We start from the raw sequence: 12,912 nt of genomic DNA, 5'->3' as shown, positions 1-12,912 counted from the left end.
TGGGCATTTGTCTAGTTAGAGCCATTAAAAAAAAAAAAAAAGCTGTCTCTTTTCAAAAGCAGGTTTTTAGCCTGGCCAAAGGTTGTTTCACTTGGGAGCTTACTCAGAGCTTTTCATTTGCGTGGAAATGAAATTGGAATTTGTCCCTGGTGCAACATAAATAAGAAAGAATGTGTCATGAGGGACAGGAGCTGGGGATTCTGGAAGATACTCCTCTGCTCTATGACAGGACACAGCTGTTCCCTCTCACAAGGACAATTAGAAACAAGTCCTTGAGTTTAACTTTGCGTTTATCTACTTGTTGCTCAATGGCTTTCGGGTGGAAAGAGTCAGAGCTCCTAATTGGACTTATTTTTACTTATCTACGTTTCACAGATTTTTAATTATGGCCCCAAAATAGTAAATGATTCATACAAAAGATTGCAAGCAGTTTCCAGACATTCATTTCTTCCTTAACCTGAAAATTCCAAAAAGACCGTGACAACTATTTGATTGTTTTCTGGATGGAAGTTCATCTTAAGAAATGCAGTATAATCACATAGTGGTTATAATTATACGCAGTTGTAATCATACAGTTGACTTTTTGTATAGGAATAGAAACACAGGGGCTGTCAGAGGTGACATGTATTTTGTTTGTGTGTTTGTTTCTAAGGAGCATAGCGGCCACTGATCACGAACCAACAGATGCCAGAAAATCCTTCCCTTGTTTTGATGAGCCCAACAAAAAGGCAACTTACACAATATCCATCATCCACCCCAAAGAATATCAGGCAGTTTCAAATATGCCAGTGGAGGTAAGCCCTTTATATATATTTTTTGTTTATGCAGATCATCTATTTATAGTATCAGGTAAGTTATCTTCTTTTGCTATGAGAGAACCCACTGAATTCTAAAATTAAATGTGCTCTCATAGTTCATTTAGAGGCCTGAAAACGCACTTTGGCAATCTCTCTTCTTTGATTTCAAAAAATCTTTAACCTCGCATATCATAGGTCAAAAAGCCATGGTTGGGCTCCAAACAAGAATAAATACAGTAGACACTCCTCAGATGGGCTGTGCTTAACTGAATGAATCCCCTAGTTCTGACAGACTAATAACCAACTCAGTGAATGAGAGGCTTTAAGATGTTCCTGGACCCTGTCATTCTTCCTGTCGTGCCCGCACGACAAACAGCAAGGGGAAAAGAAAGGGGAAAAAGAGGGAGAGTCCCGGGGGAAAGGGAATGTGAAGAACACACGAGGGACACCAGGCCGATTGACACAAGTGACAAAGTTCTTTATTAAGCACATACTCTTATAATCTGTTTCATAAGTGATTACCATAGCATATTTCTGTTTCATAAGTGATTACCACAGCATTTTTGCGCAAAGATGAGACATGTCTCATGTACAGGATGTGTCAGTCATAATTATAGAAAATGCAGCTGCAGGGTAGACCACAAGGTCCGCTTTTGGAATGACAGCAGAACACGGGAGAATAATCTTAAGGCAAACAACAGGGCCTTAACGAGCCCAGGGGATTAGCCATGAGTGCCCTCCGACCGAGGACCAGGGAGCCTTTGCTACCACCTGCTCAACTCGCTCTAGGAGGGCCACTCATAACATCTCCCCCTTTTTGTTTTAATTGCCAAAAATGTAGGTGGGCATTAACACGTTGCAAGAAATGTTTCCATACATTGTAGAAACAACACCATATAGCAAATAAAATTCCTAGTAAGATTATTAGTCCCAGAAGATACCAAAAGGTATGTTGCAGCATGTTACCTGAGTTAAAACCCTGTATAGTATGCAATATAGAACGAGCAAGGTCAGAGGGGTTAGCAATGTCAAGGTGGGCATGCCCAATGGCAGATATACTCTTTTGGAGTTCGAGAAGGTCAAGGCTAACATTTGCATCATGCCATATGCCTTTAAGATGATTTTGGATTTTGGGCCAAGAATAATTCATCGCTGGTAACGGTGTGACATAAATATGTTGAAATGCACCATGACATATTAAAGACATTTGTGTTTTTAATATTGATAGTTGCAAACCTAAGAACTCCACTGCTTCCTCTAGACCATCTAAGCGGGCTAGGATTTTTTGGTCTATATTTTGTTGTATATGTAGAGCGGCCGAAACATTTTTTGACAGTTGATTGACATGAGTAGCAGTATGAATGGTATTACTAAGAGCCACAGTGGAAATTGCGGCTGAAGCAATTAAAGATATCAGAGCAGTGACGCCAGCTATAGCAAGCCCAATAAATCTTTTAGACCTGCGTAAGTGATTTTCCAACTCAACTGCAAATTGATAGCCATAGTTAGTGTACCAGGGACCCTCTACTTCAACAGGAAGGAGAACAAAAGGTGGCTGCATTACCAGGAACACATGTACGGGAGATCGAGGCCAGCGCATGGCGTCTATAGGAATACAATTGGTTAGTCTGTACCTAGGACAATGGATATCATAAATGATTGTACCATTAACCCTCACGGATGCAACAACCCTTACCCCCACGACTAGCAGAAATGGACGCGGGACACAAGCACGTAGTGTTAGTTGGCCCGATACAAGATCTTGGTTTCGCATGGGCCCCATGGCAGCGACGAGTTTCTAAAGTTCAGGATGAAACATACCCTGGGGGGTGGACAGCATAGACCCAGGGAGCTGACCAAAATTTACTTCTCGAGGTCCAGTCGGACGCAAAGGAATATGGGGGATGTTTAATTCTTCTTCCTTTCTTTTCGACCAGTCTGTAAGAGGAAAGTTGATGTCAGTTGGAGCAAGGAGTAATGGTTCCTCCTGGACACACTCAGTCCACAAACTGTCGGATCTCTTCCAGGCATAGGTAGTTGCACAAGGGGGATGTCCCAGGGGACGCATTCCGAATTTCTGAGTGATGACTGGGGTCGTGGGCACAACTTCGAGAATACTCCAGGGCGTCGTAGGTCCCTTTGGCGTGTGGGGGACGTACCCGGTAGTGCCAGGATCCCTAAATAAAGCTCGAGAATATTTAGCAGTGGATACATATCCGTAAGTGGGGTTATCATCGGTAAAGAACTGGAAGCAAATGGGGGGGTGGTGGCTCGAGCTTGCCAATCAAAAGGGCGAGCCACCGTCTCTCCGACATTATAATCATTAAGGCCTCCAAATCCCCAAGTGAAATTAGTATGCACTCGAGGTGTGGGATCATTCCAGGTAACAGGTTGAACAAGAGGGGGATCAGGGAGATAAGCCCAATAAGGGGCAGCTTCTGTGTTTGCGGTAATCAACGCTATAAAAGCCAGAAAGAGCATAGAAGGGGTGCATGGTTGATTCTGTTCCTTTAAAAGGAATACTGCCTTTGTTGACATGGCCTTAATTTGGCCCCAAGATAACATGGACTGGGGGGGAGACCGTATAAGGCACGTTGCAAGGGAGTGACACCTATGGCAGAAAAGGTCAGAGCTTGTTCGTCCTGAGCAGAACGAATAACTGGACATACCTTTCGGGGAGCAGGCAAGGGTGGCCTACTAGGAGGGGGCAATTTGAAACGTTGTTTTTTCCATTGGGCATTATGTTCGGGATCTGATGTGGGAGGTGTCCTTTTAGGAGGGAAAAGGGTTAATCCTTCCAAGGGAATATTACCAAGGTCGTCCTCTCCCTTATCCAAAAAGGAACGTAAGGGCTGAGGAGACGAGGAAAGGTTAAAACGTCATTATTATTATCATCATCTAGATACACATCATCATCCCCAAACTCATCCCCTCCTGATAGAACATTTGGAGGAGGGGGAGGAAAATCATCTGTAGGATGCCTTAAATGGGACCCTGATCGAGAAGAGTCAGAAGATATTGACATAGGGGACCCCCGATATAAGGGGGGAGTCGGTTCTATATAATCAGGCTCTTCAGATAAATATTCATCCGTCTGAGTAGGGGCTAAACTGCCCGCAGGCGAGCCAGGTTTTGGAGAAACTAAGACTATACTATGAGAAGGGTCCAACAAATCACGAATGACGGACCAGGTAGTCATGGTCCGAGGGGGCACCGCGTCAGCACCCCTAGCAAAAATTTGGTTCTTAATCTCCTGTCCAACGCGGCTCCAATGTTTAAGGTCTATATTCCCTTCCTTAGGGAACCAGGGACAAAAATCATGTATCACTTTAAAAAGTCCCTCAAGTTCCTTTTTGGAGATTTTTGACCCCCTTTCTCTGAGGAGAGTCTGCAAAGTTTGCATGAAATAAGTGGACTCCGCTGATTGCGAAAGTCCCATTTTACTCGCGGCGTCCCGGGCCAACCGGGTTCCCTTACCTGAATCGAAAGCAGCACCTCGTTCCCGAGACGTCCCTGTTCGGGCGCCACTTGTCGTGCCCGCACGACAAACAGCAAGGGGAAAAGAAAGGGGAAAAAGAGGGAGAGTCCCGGGGGAAAGGGAATGAGAAGAACACGCGAGGGACACCAGGCCGATTGACACAAGTGACAAAGTTCTTTATTAAGCACATACTCTTATAATCTGTTTCATAAGTGATTACCACAGCATTTTTGCGCAAAGATGAGACATGTCTCATGTACAGGATGTGTCAGTCATAATTATAGAAAATGCAGCTGCAGGGTAGACCACAAGGTCCGCTTTTGGAATGACAGCAGAACACGGGAGAATAATCTTAAGGCAAACAACAGGCCTTAACAAGCCCAGGGGATTAGCCATGAGTGCCCTCCGACCGATGACCAGGGAGCCTTTGCTACCACCTGCTCAACTCGCTCTAGGAGGGCCGCTCATAACATCTTCCTGCTTTTCTGTTGAATATAAGCCCAATGTTTAAGATAGAGCTACTGCAAAAACCTATTGGAGGACAGAATCCAAGTCCAGGACAACCCATGCCCATAGATTTTCTAGTAAATGAATACTGCTCATGAAATGTTAACAAAAAATAGGGTCCAGTAATTTCTGCCTATATAATTGCTGGCATAAGGCTTTTTTTCCTATTACCCTCAATCACAGAATGGGTAATGCAGCCAACTGAAGTGTCATTACCTAAAGATGAGGGTTATTGTACCTTAGACCTATAATAAACGCACATATATTGACATATAAAAAGGTTGGGCTCATCCTTAGATACAATTGTCATCTACCTAATACCAGAAAAACACCTTGCCTAAGTTGTTTCTCCCGTCTTTCTGATCTGCTATCTGAAATGTCATCACTGACATTGATCCCTTTTAATGATAAATATTCCTCCAAAAAGCAAGAACCAAATAAAGCAAACCAAAGCTTTGAGAGGGTTAAAAAGTAAATCGTTGGCAGCTCTCTGCACCTCCCAATGTGAATTCGTATATCAATTTGTTTTCTTCTGGTGTTGGTCACCCGACCCATTGAGTTTTGACTGGAGAAGAAAGAGGAGAAAATAAACTTAAAAAGTCCAACCCACTAATCTAGAAGACTGGGTCAGGGTAAAAGGCCCTTTAAATGTTCTTTCTGGAAGGAGGAGGGCAGACGCGAGGAGAGAGGATGCAAACCTTACCAGCCTCTGCTTTAGACCTCCCAGATGACCTTTGCGTTTTGCAGAGTGTATTTCCTCCCCCATCACTCGTTCCCGACAGTTGTCCTGGTAGAAGGAGAATATTCTGGGTCATTAGGAGATCAAAATTAGTTCCACTGCTAGTTCCTACTGTAGAGTAACTTTGCTGACGCTTGCACACTTCTCTCCCGGCACTTGCCCTCACAGGCTTACTTGTCAAGGAGCACTGATTCTAGTCCAGCCTTCCTCACTTAATCCCCCACGAAGGTGTCCCCGCTTCCCCCAGTGGTGACTTACTATGTGGCTGCAGGGCCCATGGAAGTATTGAAACAATGGTAGCAGGAGTTGGGCAAGTATCCATGGATAGAGCTGGACTGGTGATTGGCGGCGAGGAAGGCAATGCTGGCATGGACAGCAAACTGGACAGGTGGAATCAGTAGTGACATCAAGGAATGAAATCCTTCTCTCTGTCCGTGGTAACCAAGGCAGTGACTTTAGTGATGATGATACCTTGGGTCTTTGATGGAGACCCCAGCGATGGAAAAGAGAACCTACCATCCTGCTGTGGCTGGTACAGCGACTGCCCTCTCATGCTCCCTCGGAGCACGAGCCTCTTCTTCATTGATGGAGCTGGTCTCCCCTCAAATATTATGGTCAGGATCATGTATTAATGCAGAAAGACAAATTCCTGCACCACAGTCAAAGTTCTATACTTCCTTGGGAAACCTCATACAGCGCACAGCTGAATCACTCTTTCACAGGACTAAAAATAAATGCCTTTTCCTTCCGTCTTTTTCTTTTATCACCATTCAGGAGTAAGAAGAAATGTTATCCCTAAGCTCTGACAGACTGGACCGAAAAGCCAGATTTGGAGAGCTGATTTGTTTGTTGGGTACATGATTGATCTTTTGATCAACAAAAGCTCATCTTTTGTTTTCAATAGAAAGAAGAGTCGATGGACGATAAATGGAAAAGAACAACTTTCAGGAAGTCTGTCCCTATGAGCACTTACCTGGTGTGCTTTGCTGTACATCAGTTTGACCGTGTTGAGAGAATGTCAGAGCGGGGAGTACCTGTGAGTCCCATTATACTTTTTAAGATTTCCTACCTATGCGTTTGTGATTAATTGTCTATGGTTTTTGAATAGTTTTTCTCCTCACATAACAGACGGGAAAAGCCCATTAGTTCTCGGGATCTGTGAGCCTGATGATAGATACACTGAACAATCTAGAACATCGTAAGCCAAAAGGACATGTGTGAAAAATAAACAAACATGACCAACATAGGAATGACTAGTTTGGGATTATTTTAAAAAGAAAATTCACTATTAAAACAAAACAAGCTCCTAAGTACATCAGCACAAATATATTAAATTATTTGAGTGTGCCCAGTTTAGTGAAGTGGTTGAGTATGTGTGTTTGGGTGGGGTCCTGGTTGGATACCAGAGAGGCAGGAGGAGACTGCAGGAAGATGAGTACCCTTCAGAGTCTGCGCTGCCATTCCTATATATAATTCAAAATAAGACAACAACAAAGTGCCAAAAAACATTTTTAAAAGTATGAGAGATAAAAAAAGCTTTTTAAAATCAAGATGACCAGGATGCCTGGGTGGCTCAGTTGGTTAAGTGTCTGCCTTCAACTCGGGTCCTGATCTCAGGGTCCTGGAATCGAGCCCCACATTGGGCTCCCTGCTCAGCAGGGTGTCTGCTTCTCCCTCTGCCCCTTCTCCTCCGCCTGCCCCCCCCACCCTCGCTTGTGCTCTCTGGCGCGTGCGCACGTGCTCTCTTTCTCTCAAAAAATAAATAAAATCTTGAAAATAAAATAAAATAAATTAAATTAACATGACCAATAATTTTCTTTTGAAAATGCAAATACTTTTACCTAATTAGTCTTCTCATTTTGGAGTCCCCCTTTTGCTTCTGCCCTAAACACTTGCTCAATCTGTCTTTTGGTTAGTTCGCCTCTGTGCAACATACTACATATATAAAACCTCATACTCTTTGCAATATAACTTTTTAAGGAAAAAAATCATCGCTCCTATTTTACAGATGAGAGAAGTGAAATTTAATATGTTTAAGTAATTTGCTCAAATCACCTGGGTGGCAAGTGGTGGAGACTCAAAATCTTTCCAAATATCATACCCTGCTACACCTTCTGAAATATGATATTCTAAAAATATGTTTACCTCTTTACCAATCACTGGAAGGAAGGGATGAATTCCTCTATTTCCTGTGAAACTGCCTCCCGAGGGAATTTACCTTAAGGTTGAGCACTAGAAGTCAATTGTGATTACCAGCGTGCTGTCTGTAGTGTGTCCAGATTGTAGCAAATGGGGGAATGTCCTGAGACTTTTCAAAGGCACTGTATATCATGGTGATATACCATGAGTTCTGTCATTCCTTACCACATGCGTTGCTTTGATGTGATCTTCAGTCATGGTAAAGGGCACTATTGGGGGCTAATAGTTAATATTAGGTGTAAAACAGAAATGCTGCTGGAAAAAGTAAATGGTTTTTCTGTGCTGTGCACGTCACTGCTGGTGCTCTTCCCATAGAGGGGAAAGCATTAGTCCAGCTTCTTTTCTCTTCCTTCTCACAGCAGTCATAGAATTTTTGACTGGCGGTGCTTTCTTCATCCCCTGCAGTTGAGTTGCACGAATGTCTTTCATCGTGTGCAAGTGTTTTCACACCAATTTTTAAACATGATGATTATGTTTGGGGCAAGTTTTTTTATTTTGGGTAGAAATGCCAAGGCAAAGCAGAAAGCTTAAACAATTCACTAATGATGATGTAATTTCCTAAATGAAGACCATGCAACCAAGCAATCAGCAAAATGGCAGGGTTCTTGGTGTTATTTCCCACAGTGACAGTATGTTTGCATTTCCAGTGTGACTCTATCACCTGGTCCTCTGACCAAGGACACTTATTCATAAGGTGGTGACAGTGACTGGTTGAGTCATTAGAGCCTGTACCATCTAGTGATGGATTTTATATAGAGGATTTGGATGACATTATGGAAAATATAATTTGGCAGAAGATCCCAATGGCCTTGAAGTGGTAAATATTTCTTAAATATCAGGGCTGAGCCTATAACATATAATCGTAAATTTGGTGAAGTTTTCACCATCTGGGTGGGAAGTGAATATTGTCATAATACATTGCTTTCTGGTCACCTATTTGTTAAGAGAGGAACAGAAAGCCATAATCTCCTTGGACACTTCCAAGAGACTCTGGGTCAGGAGAAAGCAGTGAAAGTGAGCATGGAGCTTAGCAAAGTGGGTGCTTTTCCTCCCACCCCATCTACAGAAGACTTGCAACCAGATTTTGCCCTCCTGCAAAACCTGGTAGGCTGTTTTCTACAAAAGGTGAACAGAACCTTGTAAGAAAACTTTTAAGACATCTAGTGTGAATGTCAGCTTGTGGTAAATTTCTCCTCACTGGCATTTTAGAAGGTCCCTGCCTGGCTTTTCCTACCCACTCCCTCTAAATTGAAATCTGGCAGCATTCAAGCACAAATGCCCCTGTGCAATTTCCCACTCCAGAAAGAATTACCAGGAAACCAAACTACGTAAGCCTACCTAAATGTGACAGCGGCGGGAATGCAATCCAACTCTGCTGCGTTTTTAGAGCTGAACAGACAACTTCAGATCAACAGGTGTATGAGGAAACATAAAAGAGAAAATCCAAGACAAATAAACAGAGAAACACAATGGGGGCAAATAGTAATAACTGGGGAAAGTAAAGAGAATTCCAAAAAAAAAAAAAAGGCCGTAAAAAATGAAATTTTCTCACACATACAGCCTTCAGTTATTGCTCTTGGAGATTCAAGAAGGTATGATCACCATAAAATAGAACAGAAAGCTATGAGAAAACAATGAGACATCAGTAGCCAGAGTTTAGAAACATGATTTCCAAAGCATAACCTACCTGGCCCTGACCCTCAGGAGCATGTTACCAATTATCAGTTGACCTGTGCCTTGAGTTCTGACAATTGCTTTGTATTTTTATCAAGTCCATGGAGCTTTTGTTTAAAGTCCTAATGTGTCTTGTGGGTTTTTCATTTTTACATTGCACCTGTCATTCCTGTATATGGGGGTACATCAGAGCTTCAGGTTACTGTAGCATCTTGACCCAAAGTCCTTGTGTTTCTATTTCAGTTAAAAAAACGAAGTAGTTTTTGTGTGATACAATACTTTTAGTAGAAATTTAATGAGCCCAAAGACCATTCTTTTTTTTTTTTTAAGATTTTACTTATTTATTTGAAAGAGAGAGAGCGTGAGAGCTCGCACAGCAGGGGGAAGGACAGAAGAAGAAGGAGAGGGACAAGCAGATCCCTCACCCAGTGGGGAACCTGATGTGGGGCTTGATCCCAGGACCCTGAGATCAAGGCCTGAGACGGAGTCAGACACTTAACTTGATGTGCCACTGAGGTACCCCCAAAGACCGTTCTTATCCACCTTATCCACTTGGCTTCTGACAGTATTATTCTGGTACAGCAATCATTTGCTATTTGTAATCAGATTATACCGTGCAATCAAGAATCATTAGTACCCTGATTAAATTCTCTTGGAGGTGTTCGCTATTCTGACAGTAATTCCTTTATATCAGCAAACACAGAATCCAGACCTATGTTCTTGTTTACTGGAGACTGCATTGTGGTTATAGTAGTTGAACCATTCTTAAAATGTCCTTGTTCCTCATGAGAAAAAATTAGATTAGAGGACTCACCCCAAAATATTGTTAAGAAGAAAGGTAACTTAAAGAAGAAGAAGAAGGAGGAGGAGGAGGAGGAGGAAGGTAACTGAGTTTGGAAGGTAGCTCCAAAGACTTTTAAGTTTAACTCTGTATATTTCTTTTTTTTTTTAATATTTTATTAATTTGACAGAGAGAAATCACAACTAGGCAGAGAGGCAGGCAGAGAGAGAGGAGGAAGCAGGCTCCCTGAGGAGCAGAGAGCCCGATGTGGGGCTCGATCCCAGGACCCTGGGATCATGACCTGAGCCGAAGGCAGAGGCTTTAACCCACAGAGCTACCCAGGTGCCCCTATTTCTTTTTTTGAATATTATTTGCATTACATTTTGATTCAGTCCAAAAAAACCCAGGATAACTTGAAGAGTTACTCCAAGAAATTTAGCAACAATTGAGGCCAGCCCTTGATGGAAAGACTTTAAACTCTGTTGGTTAAGAAAACTCTTGGGGCGCCTGGGTGGCTCAGTGGGTTAAAGCCTCTGCCTTCGGCTCAGGTCATGATCCCAGGGTCCTGGGATCGAGCCCCGCATGGGGGGGGGGTGTCTCTGCTCCGCGGGGGGCCTTCTTCCTCCTCTCCCTCTGCCTGCCTCTCTGCCTAGTTGTGATTTCTCTCTGTCAAATAAATAAAACAAAACAAAACAAAAAAACTCCTGAGGCCTTTTTCAGGTTCAGTTGATTGTTTAAGTGTTTTAAAGTAAATAAAATCTTTAGGTATTTATCCAAAGAAAATAAAACACAAACTCAAAAAGATATATGAGGTCCTATGTTCGTTGCAGTATTACTGACAGCAGCCAAGATATGGAAACAACTTAAGCGTCCATTAACGGACAAATGGATAATTACACACAAACATACATACACACAGAGGACTATTATTCTGCAATTAATGAATGAAATCTTGTCATTTGTGACAACGTAAGTGCATCTTCAGTGCTAAGTGAAGTCAGACAGACAGAGAAAGACAAATACTGTGTGATTTCACTTACACATGGAAGCTAAAAAACAAACAAAACAAAAATAAAAATAAACTGAAAAAATAGGCTCATAGATACAGAGAACATGGTGGTGGTTGCCAGAGGCAGGGGGGTGGAAGGTGGGTATAATGGGTGAAGGGGGTCAGAAGGTGCAAACTCCCATTTATAAAATAAATAAGTTATGGGAATGAAAAAATAAAATAAATGAATCACTGAATTCTATCTAGAAGAGCAAAACTTAAAAAAAACATGTTCAGTACAAAATGTGGAGATTATATGACTTTTTCACTTAAGTGAATTAACTCCTGAATTATCAACAAAATGCACTGTATTATTTTAATAGGAGTCAAATTATGGGAAACAATGTCCTTGATAAAAATGTCATTAAACTGACAGGTTAGTTCAAAGTTTTCCACTGGGCTATATTGCATTCCATTTTCAAATCCAGAACAACATGGATTATGAATATATTATTAAATTTTAAAAATTATGGGTTAAATACCATACATTATTGAAAATTTGGATCGAAAAAGTGGATAGAAAACAAGGAAAATCACCCATATTACCGTGTATAAAATCATTCTAAGTTATTAGCTTTACGAAGTACATTTGACCTATGACTTTAGTAACTTAGCCAGAATTTTTAGTTTTGCACTAATCATCCAGGAATCAAATTAAGGACAAGTTACATGGTAAGGGTGATCCTGTTCCTGAGAAAGTAAGTTCTATTTGGGTTTCTTTGGGCATTTGACCTCTGTCTTTTGTAAAGAAGAATATGCAAAAAGTCAGCTTTCTGGAGATTATTTCAACTCTAGTGTCTCCTTGGCTTTCATGAACAGGGGAAGAAGTTGAGGGGGACTGCTCACTAAGAGAGTGCTGGTATTACCCATTATTTAGGTTTATACTATAACCATATTGATTTGATTAACTCAGTAAGAGAGATTATAGTGTGCCTGCTTCCAGAAAGTTACAGGATGATTCTTGAATAGTTGCACTGGAATTACATGTTTGAGTGAATCCTTCCTACTTGTCTGTATCTTCTTACTTCCTTCTGGCTTAGTCCATTATTTGTCTGCATTGGAAAGATTGGTTGAGGGCAGGAAACAGGGGTCTGGTGTTTGTTTGTTTTAATAAGCTTCATATTTTAGAGAAGTTTTAGGGTTTTTTTTGCCATGGATTTTCATTTATGCATTCCCTCACATGGAAATAGTCATTAGAAATAAGTTTCATTGTTTTATACTCAGATATGTTTTTAAACTTCTTATTTTGAGATAATTTTAGAATTAAGAATTACAAAGATACAACAGAGTCCCTATGTGACTTTCACTCAGCTTATGCCAAAGTTAACATCTCACAAAACCATTTATTATCCATTCATCAAAACTAAGAAATTAGGTTTGTGCAAAACTATGAACTAGACTACAGACTTTCTTTGAATTTCACCAGTTTTCCCACTAATTGCCTTTTTTGTTCCAGGGTCCAATAGATGATACCACATTGTGCTTAGTCATGATGTCTCCTTAATTTTGTGCAGTCTATGGCATTTTCTCAGTCCTTCCTCATTTTTAATGATCTGGATACTTTTGAAGGGTACTGGTCAGATATTTTGTACAATGTCCCTCAAGCTGAGTTTGTCTGATGTTTTCTCATGATTTGAGTGGGGTTTCGGATTTGAAGGAAAAATAACACAGAGATAAGGTACCCTTCTC

The 12,912-nt window shown here is 41.5% G+C and overlaps 1 protein-coding gene across 1 annotated transcript in view; it reads left to right on the top strand.

The window, feature by feature from the left end:
- The window catches only part of LOC123931857 (glutamyl aminopeptidase), an 88,052-nt gene that overhangs the window by 12,323 nt on the left and 62,817 nt on the right, over positions 1 to 12,912 (top strand). The window contains exons 2-3 of the mRNA XM_045989486.1: positions 653 to 794; positions 6,426 to 6,557. Of these exons, the coding sequence (XP_045845442.1) occupies positions 653 to 794; positions 6,426 to 6,557 (274 nt within the window). The remainder of the gene's footprint in view (positions 1 to 652; positions 795 to 6,425; positions 6,558 to 12,912) is intronic.

The sequence above is a fragment of the Meles meles genome, chromosome 2 (genome assembly GCF_922984935.1).
Source record: "Meles meles chromosome 2, mMelMel3.1 paternal haplotype, whole genome shotgun sequence".
NCBI classification, from domain to species: domain Eukaryota; kingdom Metazoa; phylum Chordata; class Mammalia; order Carnivora; family Mustelidae; genus Meles; species Meles meles.
Note: the sequence above shows the minus strand (reverse complement) of the source record. Positions and strands in the feature narration are given on the sequence as shown.